The 12,548-nt window shown below is 35.0% G+C and overlaps 1 protein-coding gene across 4 annotated transcripts; it reads left to right on the forward strand.

The window, feature by feature from the left end:
• Positions 1-1,369: 1,369 nt before the first annotated feature.
• Positions 1,370-10,292, forward strand: LOC100376551 (monocarboxylate transporter 12-like). 4 transcript variants are annotated; one of them, XM_085497231.1, is made up of 8 exons: positions 1,638-1,778; positions 3,030-3,086; positions 3,772-3,884; positions 4,663-4,848; positions 5,175-6,058; positions 7,146-7,350; positions 7,782-7,946; positions 8,432-10,292. In XM_085497231.1, exons 4-8 carry the CDS (start codon positions 4,686-4,688, stop codon positions 8,659-8,661), a joined length of 1,647 nt encoding a protein of 548 aa, XP_085353357.1. In that variant the 5' UTR covers positions 1,638-1,778; positions 3,030-3,086; positions 3,772-3,884; positions 4,663-4,685; the 3' UTR covers positions 8,662-10,292. The 4 variants fall into 4 exon arrangements, with proteins under 4 accessions (XP_002730659.3, XP_085353357.1, XP_085353358.1 ...); XM_085497232.1 differs by lacking the exon at positions 3,030-3,086 and having other exon boundaries at positions 1,660-1,778; XM_002730613.4 differs by lacking the exons at positions 3,030-3,086; positions 3,772-3,884 and having other exon boundaries at positions 1,370-1,778.
• Positions 10,293-12,548: the final 2,256 nt, after the last annotated feature.

Below are 12,548 nucleotides of genomic sequence, written 5' to 3' on the forward strand. Positions count from 1 at the left end.
ACAGTCAAGCGTTTGTTCGGTTTTCCTCCGACTTGCATGCACACATATATATGAGAGAAATAAAGCAAATAGATACGAGGTTACACAGTAAAATAAATCGACCAGACTCGAGATCTACAGCCGTATGGACGATTTGTAATTAAATGATTGCCCACCATAGCCGCCATGGTCACTGTGAGCGTACTTATGTTGGGTGATTTCGATTCTTTAATCATGATGGGCAATTTGCCATTTTCTTTTCTCGGAAAGTGTAGGGTGACTTTCTCCCCAGTAGTTTGTCTTCTGAATTGCTTTGTCTTGAACTTATATTCCAAATTACGTCATCACGCGTCGACTCGGCTAGTATTTGTAGAATGACTGTGGTAGGAGGATGAATAAAGTGATGAGCAAAATTCAGTGAATAACATTTTGCAACATCATCAAATCAGATAAAGGTATATTTTCATAAACGGTGAGCAAAATCTTCTCTTGAAACAGAGTAAGGATTTGCCGGGCCTTTTAAAACCAAGGGGAATCTTTTTCACATACAAAGGTACCCAGAAATTTCCCCCTTGTTTCAACATAGCGGCATATGTAGTAATACTACATTTAAAAAAGCTCATTTTCTATTAAATATAAATATTGAATAGCAGCTAATTTTTAACCTCCCAAATTGTGGTCCCTTATCTGTTTCCTGGGGAAATTTTGCTTACCATTGACGACAAGAATTTTTTTTACTGATCCAGCGAGCAAAATTTTGCTCACCGAATCATTGAACAGTCCCCCGCGGTAAATTTAACCAAATTTATGGCAATGCACAAAACACAAATTACAGTTCACAATAGTTGTGCCACCCGCGTATCGCCAACATTCAGCCTCACCCATGATCCAATCCATCCATACACTGTCCCGGTAAACAATATTATAGTCATTGGATTTGTTTAAATACAACGTCCCTGGATTGAACCGCATAAACACATTTCATTATTATTCTTCAAAAAATTCTGGAACCCGGTCGCACGTCATAGAAAATAAGACCCAACCATATATTGTCACATACAACGAAATGGGAGGTATGGCGCCATTTATACAGGGACGGTTTGTGAACGAAACACAATCGAGATGGGTGCAAAACCAAACGACCGCTGATTTCAGGAACAATACTAAAATCCTAGAAATAGTGAACAAATCAGCTATATTTATCTAATCAGCTCACTATTCAGTATTAAATGGGTCGCTGCACACCTTTTCGCTGATTGCATCATGTAACGTGATCACCCCGTCGTGGTTGATAATATGAACTCGGCCTTACTATTTTAGGATACAATGAAATCGTTGACGTTTGCATTGCGCATGCGTGTATTATAAAGTCGTCCCTCTGTCAGCTGATCGACATAAACAACTCGGTTGAACTAGTGAGAACCAGTTTTTAGCTCGCGAGAACCGGGTATTGCGAAAGTGGGGAAAATATTTCAGTTGGCTTCTGCAATACTGTAGTGATGGCTTGCTCGAGGTCTTTGTCCTAAAATTTCTTATCTTAAAAAAAATAGCCAACATTTTTATCTGCGATTTTTGGATTGATTTCATTGCAGCCAGTCTGTCTAATCTCACATAGGCAGTGATGGCTAAGTGCAAAAGACACCATCATGTTACGTACAAAGCCCCAGATGGGGGCTTTGGATGGTTTGTGGTCGCCGCAATGTTCCTTGTCTTCATGCTAGTCGCTGGGGGATTTTTTTCCTTCGGTGTCCTCTACGTAGCGCTATTAGATGCATTTGGTGGAAGCCAGGCTGAAACAGGTAACATTATTTATATTTTGTATTTAATGATCACATTTGCGGAGTTTTGTACTCATTTTTTTTTTTTAAATATTAAAAAGCCCTCTCCCCAATATATATATATTTATCGGTCTCCAACTTGAGGAGTTTTGAATGTTTAGTATTTTGAAGCTGTTCAGCGATAACAGCTGGTCAATATTGCCATTTAAACAATTTTGGTACGAAATACAATGAGATATAGTGCTCTTTGTGTTAGTTTGTACGCAGTGAAAATTTTCTGAAAAATCCACTTCTATCGAGGTAAGGAAACACATCGTTTGGTTTGGTGGAGGGATATTTTTTATAACATTATATAAAACATATCATGTGTACTCTGTGTAGAATTGTTCGGGTCATTCATTCATTTAGTCAGCCACCATAGCGGCAATCGGTAGTTTTTCTTACCGGCGCAACTCCACAATCAGCTGTTCTAGCTCAGCTGATGAACCTATAAAATGGCACAATAAGGACTCCCATTGATTACACTTACTGAGTCTGCGCAGTTAAAGTTCGCACACAATAGGTTTTCACCCCCAGCAGTGCAACTGGTTACCCTATCGTCTCCACTCAAAACAATGTACATGTATATCCAATTTTGCGGCGCGAATCTTTGCCATTCTTCTGTTTTTCTCTCTCTTTCTATCTCTCTCTAGTGTCCCCTTTTCCAATGTGTGTGATATTTAGTTTAATGAACATAAATTTAATTATTATAGCATAGATTTCATACGGGGTTTGTCGATCAACAGTGTTGTACTATTACTAATAGTGGGGTCACAATCCCGGGCTGTCACTTTACTGTATATATTGTATAGTAACAAGTTGCCGAATAATTTATATTTTTGTCGGAGATAAGAAGTGTCTGTAAGTGTATTGTTTCAATGCGATAATCGTTTTTAAATCGTTTTTATCGATAGCCTTTGACCATACGATAACTTGAAGCATGAAGGATCACATTTGTTAGTGTCTCTGGCAACGTAAAACATGTCAAATCACAAAATCCATAACAGTACATTGTTCTTTAATATTTTATTTGCACGTAGTACATATAAATTTGATAGTTCCTACCTGGTAAAGCCTAAAAACGCTGTCACAACTGTCATACTTTTGGCACTACGTTTCAACAAAGCCAACCATTCGTCAGACTGAACCATTTTTACTTGGTGGGTGGGTTGCGAATCCGGGTGTGGGTGAAATTTAAATATAGAAAGCTCATTTATGTCTTTTTCTGAACAGGAGTTCAACGCCGTGGTGATTTGCTGTTTATTGATGTGACCATCATGGATATTTATGGTATTCATCCTATACCAAATTCATTGTGCTATATGTGGAACAACATAAATAAAACTTAACATTTTCACCACCAGTTCCCTCTTTTCATCACAAATTGACAAAATAGTCTCACATATAGTCTGCAATTTTCTTCAGAAGATTGAGTCAAAAATAGCCAAGTTTTTTTGAGTAAATACTGAAAATTGATTTAATTTTCTTTTGTTGGCTCCAAAATTAGAGTTCATTTCAAGTCTGGTGGTGAAAATGTAATATTTTTGGGTGCTTTTGAACATTCCAGTATTTTCAATTGTCAGTGTTTATTTATGGATGACAACATAAATTGCAATAATTTCTTAAAACTTTAATAATGTTTTTTGTTTTGTTGATCCAATTAGCACATTTTCTTATAGTTTTTAACACTTAGATAAAATGTAGAGATTTCTTGCCAGTGAATTTACTGTTCTGGAGTATTAACATTCAATTAACACATCAACCCATGAATTACATTTACATGCTGTAACCTTGTATTTGAGGAGGACTTAATAGAGTGCTTAAGTGATTCAATTGTTCAAGGTCAAGGGTGTATTTGGGATTTAAAAAATCTGATGAAAAAAGATTGTCTAGGATCTATCATAATTAATGGTATCCAAAAATAAATTAACTGTTCATAGAGTCATAGCTATAACAGATTATTTCACTATTATAGGGCTTGACTGCAGCCCAGGGGGAGCAGTTGTCAATAATTTCAAGCAACCTGAAATCAATGCTATAAGTACTAAAGTTTGATCACAGTGTAAAAATAACATGGAACCAAATAATGTAAGTATTTAAAAATCAGCGAAGATGGAAACAGGTATGCCTAAATCTACTTTCAGTTGTGTGCAATTCCACAATTATTCTGACTTTCAGTCATGTTTTTTAGCTTCTTGTCGCTGTCAAAGTGGGCTGTTTGGTCACGGACGGTGGTCTTTTACTCTGGCTTGCACTGCTCAATTAAAATGTCTTGCATCATATGTATGTAGGACAAGGTATGATTATGATCTTCATTTCTATAAAAGAGTATCAATATTGTAAAAAAACACCTGTTGCCATGGGGGCAAATAGTAATGTAACATTTTACCTTATTTCTGTTGCATTTTTCAGGATCAAACTCTTATGTAATGTAACAATTTATGAATATATTGATGTTCACTTTTATACATGTCTAACTTATTGTATATGTTTGTGTTTTCCTACTGCGCGATCACCCTTTAATCATGCCAAGTGACATGCATTATTGGTTCTGATAAAATACCATGTTCTCACACTTTATTACATTCACACTCATTTCACCATTTGTATTTCATTCAAGTATTAGTATCCCATGATGCATCTTCAGTTATTTTTCCCCCATACATGTTGACTGATGACAACACGGTAGGTTTGATTTAATATTATCATCAATTGTTGTGATGTGTTTACTTTGTGGAACTACTATTTTGCAAGTTTTGTCTTTTAAAACTAATATGTTAATGTAGTTCCTCTAAGTAAATACACTGTCTCTTCTGATGATATTTTCTCGATCATTTAAACTTCTTTGTTCCTTCTGTCCCCCCAGCTTGGGTAGGTTCTTTGGTCCTTATGGTTACTGTTTTAACTAATTCATTCTCTGCTTATCTGGCTGAGAGATTTGGTCACCGACGAATTGCTATGATTGGAGGTATCATATCTTCTGTAGCTCTGATGGCGAGTTCATTCGCTACAAGTCTGTCACAGCTCTACCTGAGCTATGGAGTTCTGTTAGGTAAGTTCCACCAAGCAATTCACATATTTTGTCTATTGATAGTTCCATGTAATAAGTAACAAAACATTGTCTATATAATATGGTATTTATAATAATTTAATGTTATAATTATTTCTGTAACTTTTTCAGATTCACCTAAACATCATGGATCATTTAAAATGTCAATATTTGTAATTATGTTATTTGTATATATATTTTATAGTTACTTTTTTTTATATCAAGGAGCCATGTTATTTATTGTGTTTTGCCATCTACTCTCAATATTTAATATGTCAAGTATTCAATCTATAATTTTTTTCTATTTTTATTTTGTTTTTCATTTACAGGAATAGGTTACAGTTTTGTTCATCTTCCCTCCTACGTGATGGTCGCTAGGTACTTCCATAAGAGACTTTCTATTGCTATGGGTATAGCATTGGCAGGCACAGGAATCGGACAATGTGCTATGGCATTCATTTTGCAAACTCTCGTAGATATGTACGGCTGGCGAGCGACTTTCATGATTTTGAGTGGGCTCACATTGAATTTGTGTGTGGCTGCTGCCCTCTTACGTCCCCTCACACCGATCGTGAAGAAAAAGAAGAAGAAGAGTAAGAATCCAAACGAATGTGACTTCTGTGAAGAAATGGAGAAAGAACCAACAGAGAAAGAGGAACTGATGAAAGTTAATGGTGATAATTATTACCGAAATACCAAGAATACGTGGCGGCCTGAAATTCGAGTAGAATTGGTAGACGATGTGAAAACAAATACTGTTATTAATAAAAACAATAATAATAGTCAGCAATATCAACAGTTTTCCCCAAATGATGTTTGGCGCCATCATAGTATTAGTAGTGAGTCATCATCTGAAGATGAAGACGAAACATTTGCACAGTCTACGTTATTGGCAATGGCTGGTTTGTCTTACGGGTCTGGATTCCTTTGGATGCCACACAATTACGCTGAATCAACTGAGAGTGAGGGTTCCGATGATGTCATACAACCAGCTGCTCAGGAAGAAATTCCTGCACAACCTGAAATACTGGCGGAGAAACCAAAATGGAACATTTCCAGTTGTTTTGAGAAGTTTAAAAAGAGACTGAAGAAGAGCCTGAAAGTGATCAATCGAGTGATGGATTTCTCTTTGTGGAAACAACCTGTGTTCGTTGTAATACAACTATGTTTCTTGTTCCATTACAGCGGTCATGCTATTGTTACATCACATTTGGTAAGTAGGAAAATTAATCACATTTAAAGAAATCATCCACACTCACTCACTCACTCACTCACTCACTCACTCACTCCCTCATTCATTGTTTTAGCACAATTTTAGCGTAAGAAACGATTTTATTGGATTTTTCTCTCTTTTTCAATCGTCTGGTACTCAGCCAGTACGTCATAGGTAGCAGCTAGGTGAATTTTCCAACTGTATATTGTCTTCTGAACCGTGCATTCCAAGAAAATAGTACTCCCCCCCAAAGATTCCACAAGACTACCACAAGAGGGTGCTAGAGGGTTCTCGACCCGGCACACAGTAAAGCTTGATCAGCAATCCCCCTAGACTTGAGTATCGTGCACAACATAGAAGAACAGCGCCACTGAGCTGTGCCCCCAGTTGACGATGAAGTCTCCACCTTGCGGTCCCCTTTATTTATCATACGAGCACATGGTCTGGTCTAATCACTGGGTGTAATGGTACCTTCTTTGAGGTAAAATATTGAAGACACAAAAAAAAAATTATAGGACAAGATAGAAACTGTTTTCTATCTGAAGAACTTCGCGTGTGAACCAACGATACAGAGATCAACGTAGATGCCAATAGAAGTAGTCTGCAATTGACGTCTGTTATAGATGATGTCTTCACTAGGTGATTTTCCGCTCACTGCAATATCTCTTGTATTGTGTGAAAAGTGTGTGAGAATGACCATCATCAAATGCACACATTAATAATCATGAAAATACCCTCAAACTACTTTCGCGTTTGTCCACTACAATGCTATTACCCTTTTTTGTCCTGTTTCTACGTTTGATTTCACGCACAATGTGGGATCGGGCAATGAACGGAAAATGGTCCCATTCACATAATGATTATTCATATGATATATCATGGAAACATCCTTAGTAATTACAATCATTTCATGTATTAATGATATCAACATAAGAATTACCGATTCAATAGTGTGATTTAACTGTACTTGTGAACACTTCTAACAGTTTTCTTATTCTTATTTCTCCTTAGATGTTCCCCCTTCCCCTTTTTCATTCTTATTCAAAATTCTTATATTTTTTGTTTTGTTTGAATTTGTATATTTCAGGTGAAGCGTGCACGTGACTATGGTCTACCGGATATCCAGGGTTCCATGCTTGTGGCATTCATGGGAATAACACAAAGCATTGGACGTATTATGTTTGGTTGTTTGGGCAATTTACGTTGTGCCAGTCCAGTTCTGATCTACAGTATATCCACCTTAATATGTGGCATATGTGCCATTGCCAGCGTATACCTATTCAGCTATGCAGGTATGAAAGTAACAAATCTCTATAATAATAGTTTGTAAATACTCCAATCAGCAACATCAAAAATGATATTTTCTGAAATGAAATTTCAATTGTATTATGTCATGCATTAGAATTTACATTGTTTGGTATTGTATTATATTATACACTGGAATATTTGTGTGTCAATGTATACACATGTTAAATATATTGTTAATCACTGTGTTTTCAATTTCACCATTTTTGTTGATAAGTAAAATTTACTAAATTACATCTATGTGTACAGGTAAAATTACAATAAAACTGCGTGAGTTTAATGGAAACTATGTGAATGTAAAACTGAGTGAATATGACCAAATTTCAAAGTTTTGAAATTAAATGCCAGTTAAAAATAATGCTTAGTTGTTTAATATTTTACAATTGCATATTGCTTATGGCTTTATTTCCACTTCCAGGTCAAATGGTTGCTGCCACTGTCTTTGGTTTGTTCATGGGTTCCTATATTACAATGATCCCAGTGATTTGCACAAAGTACTTTGGACCTGAGAATTTTCGTACAACATCTGCATTCTCTTTCCAACTACAGGGTGTTGGTCATGTGATTGGATCCCCACTGGGTGGTAAGTATAACTGTCCTATGCTCATTATAGATGGCACTGAATCACAGGGTAACTTAGTCGGCTCCATGAGGTGAAAGAACCTTATAAAACAAGATTTTGCTTTTTTTCCCAGTCATGCAGGTATCAAAACCTTTCTTTTTGCAAAGAAACTTAGAGGATCTCATTTTACAGCAAGAGGTTAAAAGATATAAACGAAACTTGGCGGGGGCTCATCATCCAGCTTTTTTTTCTAGCACTCGATTGTGTATTTATATTTAAGGGCTAAACCATAAATTTAAAATACAAAAATTGCATGAAAAAACTACTGGTAAGAAAAAAAAGAAGAGACGTTGTATTTTTTATAACAAATAATTAACAATCAGCCCCATAAATGAAAACATTATCATTACAGAAATTTAACCAATTCACGTATCCCTCGCAGAAATAATACTTCATCCCTAACCATCTATGTTTACTGAATATATCTTTGTTTGCTTCTTTTGTAGGTTGGATGAGAGATATCAGTGGTGTTTATGACAGTGCCTTTATCTTGAGTGGTGTCTCGCTAATAATGGCCTCTTTCCTGATTCTTCTTGTACCTCATGTGAGTGCCAAAACTCAACACAAGTCTCCCAAGAAAACAAAAGGTCATCACCATCATCACTCCCACCATGATTACAAAACAGATGAAGAGATTGATTCAGAAATCTTGCAACTAATCATCACCACCGTGTAAATGAAGTGTATTAGATGAAACTTCCAAAGTCACAGATATATGGAAAAGTTTGGTAATCGTTTAGTGTGAATCGGTCAAGTTTTTTCAGCGAACAGTCTTGCGTACTTGCTTGAATTTAAACTCAATGAATAGTGTGCTGGTTAAATCAACCAATTTACTGCCGATTGTCTATAAATGTACTGACAATTATAAAGTTATTATCACAATAACAATGTTTATTTATGTATATTGAGACTATTTATGCATCTCAATTTGAAAAATGGATTTTTTAAGTACTGTACTCACTTGTGTTGTGTTATACAGAGGATTACTATATGCTCTGAAATATACGGAATTTTGTTTTATTATATATCTGCTTGTCTCCCCGAAGGCTGGTCTGAGTTGCCTCAAAATTTACATTCATTTATGTGCTTTTTCAGACATTAGGATATTTGCTGTTTTCAATAAAGATATACAATGATTTACAGCTAAGTCCAGCAAAGCTTTAAATTTACTTCTTTTAGTCCTTGGTCTATACAATATTTTATTATATATATATGCTCTAGCATTTTATTTAATGTCATAGCTTCTTACTTTATATTCTATCAAGTCAGCAGCCATTTTAAAATAAATAAATCTGGGTGGTGGTATTTTGTAATATTTTTTGATTTGTACATTAACTGGCCAGTTTTTTATATAAAAATATGATAAAAAACTCTTAATATTTACATGCTTTTGGGGATTTTCAATTATTTTAAAATGGCTGCCTTCCTATTTTCTTGTATTACTTGTTTAGAAAAGTGTAGTTTGTTCTTATATTTGCACAGAGTACATACAAACTATATTATTTAATTTTTAGTAAAATTTTATCATAGAAACGATTTATGAATGATTTATTTCATTACGTTATTGAATTGAAAGTAATTTTCTGATGTCAAATTATGTTTTTGTCATCAGTACTTTCCCAACGAATTAATTAATAATAATTATTAATTAATAATATAAAAGATGCTTACTAGATGTGCTTAATATTTATTAATATCTGAGTCAAAATGCTGGATAAAAACTGTCAGATTTTAAAATTTAATGGCGCAAATATTTGCATAGTTTTTAAGCATATGCTGTTGCTGCCACGTATTTTGTTATTTGTATACTGCCTGATGGACTCAGTTTTGGTTTAGTGAAGGTGGTGTTGTTACATTTATGTATCTTTTGAAAATGTCAGGAGCATTATAATACTTGATACCTCAAATCAAAAGACTGTTATAGCAATGTAAACCTTACATTTAGGACCAATTTTGAAGATATAAAGAAAAAATAATTTCGAAACAAATCTTTCAAATCCAGTGAAGGGGTGACATATTTTCTTTTGTCTTTACCTGTGCCCAACACTTATCAGTCACATGACCAATCACATGACAGACTGAGGCTTGTTATGTGCAGCTGAAATATTTGCGTTATTTTTGTCACTACCATATTATATATTTTTGTGTATGACAAAAGTTTGAACGAGATACGATATTGCAATGTGAGTTACACAGGTCTCAGTTTTATGTTGTACCCGTGTCAACCTTTTCATAAGAAACTTTATTATTACTTCTGGTATGTATGTAGTATGTATGGAAATAAACTGTATGTATATTTGAATATTATCAGTTTGTGTTTTTTTTTTCTTTACTCAATATTAAAAACCAAGAAATAAAAGATTGAAACGATTGTATTTTTAAAGTCGTTAACATTTTCCTGCCACATACTGAGTATGGATAGGACACATTCTCCCAGTTAACACACTATAGGACACCATGCATGTTTGCTTCCGTTCGTTGTCTAGGGTTGTGGGCAAGAAGATGACAAAACTCAGAAAGTGTGTGGGTTCAAATTTAAGCAGAGGAAAGAGAAAACTCAAACTGTTTTTACGTCTGAGACTGTTCTCTTTTTGTTCACCTGAGCTTCCCTTTTCATTATTGTCAAAAAGATAACGATAGTTCTGACGTGCAAGACAGAAAATATTTCATTTCTGGTGTATTAAACAATATTGCAGTTCTTACATAATAGTAGACGTGGTGGTCAGATTGTTTGTTTGAAATGTTTAACACTATTTATTCCTTATAACCAATTCCTTCTGGTTGAAAATGCTTTAGACACTTTGGTTTCAACATGGATGTACTATAACATGGTTCATTTCAAAGTGTAGCAATCCATTACATTATATGACACAATTTGTCAAAAGAGGGCGCTGTATGGCAGCGAAATAAGGGGAAAAAAGAAAGGCCCGCACTTGTTTAATGGCGTGCAAACATTATATACTAATAAGCAATTACCCGCTCATATATTTTTTAATTATGTTTTTAATTCCCAAATGCAATTATTGTGTTTCCAATTTCATTTCAAAGTATTGAAGCAAACCCACGAACGCAACTATTACACTGTAATAAATGACAAACTCAGTAATACCAGGACACTTATCTATAAATAAACTTCGAATCGACCTGTTTTTCGGTGTTTTATTTTTTTAGTATAAACATAGATGTAGAATATATTGAAAAGTATGCGTCGCCAAATACTAGTCAAAGGAAGACGGTGGCATACTTATCATGTAATTACACTCATGATGAGAACGGCTGTCCCTGGTCTGTCCCGCGGTAAGGGTCACTATACTAATAGAAGCCTACCAACGGGCATGCGTTAGTCTATAAATTATGTTTCAAAATGGGAAAGGGGTCTCTTTTGACATTTTAAAGGGTCACGAGGTCTTATTTTGGGATCTGAAAGTATACTGACCCTGTGGCCAATGGCATGCAGAAGTAGCAGTAACATTGCAACATTGCGTATCCCTGATCAAAGGCGTGCACAATGTTAGAAATAACGCGATTGTGGCCACAGTCAGCTGGCGCACAAATTATAATAAAATAAATGCGATATTTACTATATAGGGATCACCATGAATACGGCATCACGATGAAACTAAATAAAGATACAAGTTTTGAAACGCGTTTTTTCAGATTCCTACCAGTCAGGGAAACGGCAGAATTCATCGTTTTTTGCATACAAAAACACTTTCCTGGGGTATTTGAAACCGAAATTGTCATCTAACTGTAACGTCGTCGCCGATTGGCTGCTGAGTTGGTATGAAAATTTTGGGTTTCAAAGACCCGGTTTTGCATTTTGCCCGCATCTTTTTACAATTCTGAAACCCAAACAATACAACAACGGCCGGCCTTGGGAGAATATTGGTGCATTATGTTTAAAATAAAACCCATCAACAAATATAGTGCTTATAAATATTGTGTCTCCAATTCGACGTGAAACGAGCACAATGTAAGCTCATTGAGTGTTAAAATGATACAAACAACACTGTAGTTAGTATGTAGCCTCATGCAGCAATTATCTAACATTTACAAATGTTGTGAAATATAGTTGTTTACAATTGGCATGAATTTCCATATTGTGACGTCATCTTATCGAACATTAATGTAAATGGAATAAATAACTTGCATAATAAGCTTTCCATTGATACTAAACACAATTGCGATAATAAGTGTAAATTTACAATTTTTTACAGATAATAAGATTCCTATATCTGAAAATCAACAGAAAAACGCTTCGTTTTTAAAAAAATAATACAGGACACAAGTATATGCGAGGTTTTGGAACATTTTGCAAATAAAATGCGCCTTTTGGTTGACCTAATACATCATCTCTCCATTGTTCACAAACGTCATTACGATGTTTCACACCCCAAAAATAGCAACTTGAGGCAGTACAGTACATTATGCACAGACGCACCACTCAACACACTCAATAAATGATTAGTAAATTAAACTGTAATTTAAATATTGTATTTTCCGTGATTTTAAGTGCATTTCTTTTTTTATGATGAATGTTTTCTTAACTTGTAACAATTGTGT

Source organism: Saccoglossus kowalevskii, chromosome 3, assembly GCF_978046115.1.
Source record: "Saccoglossus kowalevskii chromosome 3, keSacKowa6.1, whole genome shotgun sequence".
Taxonomy (NCBI): Eukaryota; Metazoa; Hemichordata; class Enteropneusta; family Harrimaniidae; genus Saccoglossus; species Saccoglossus kowalevskii.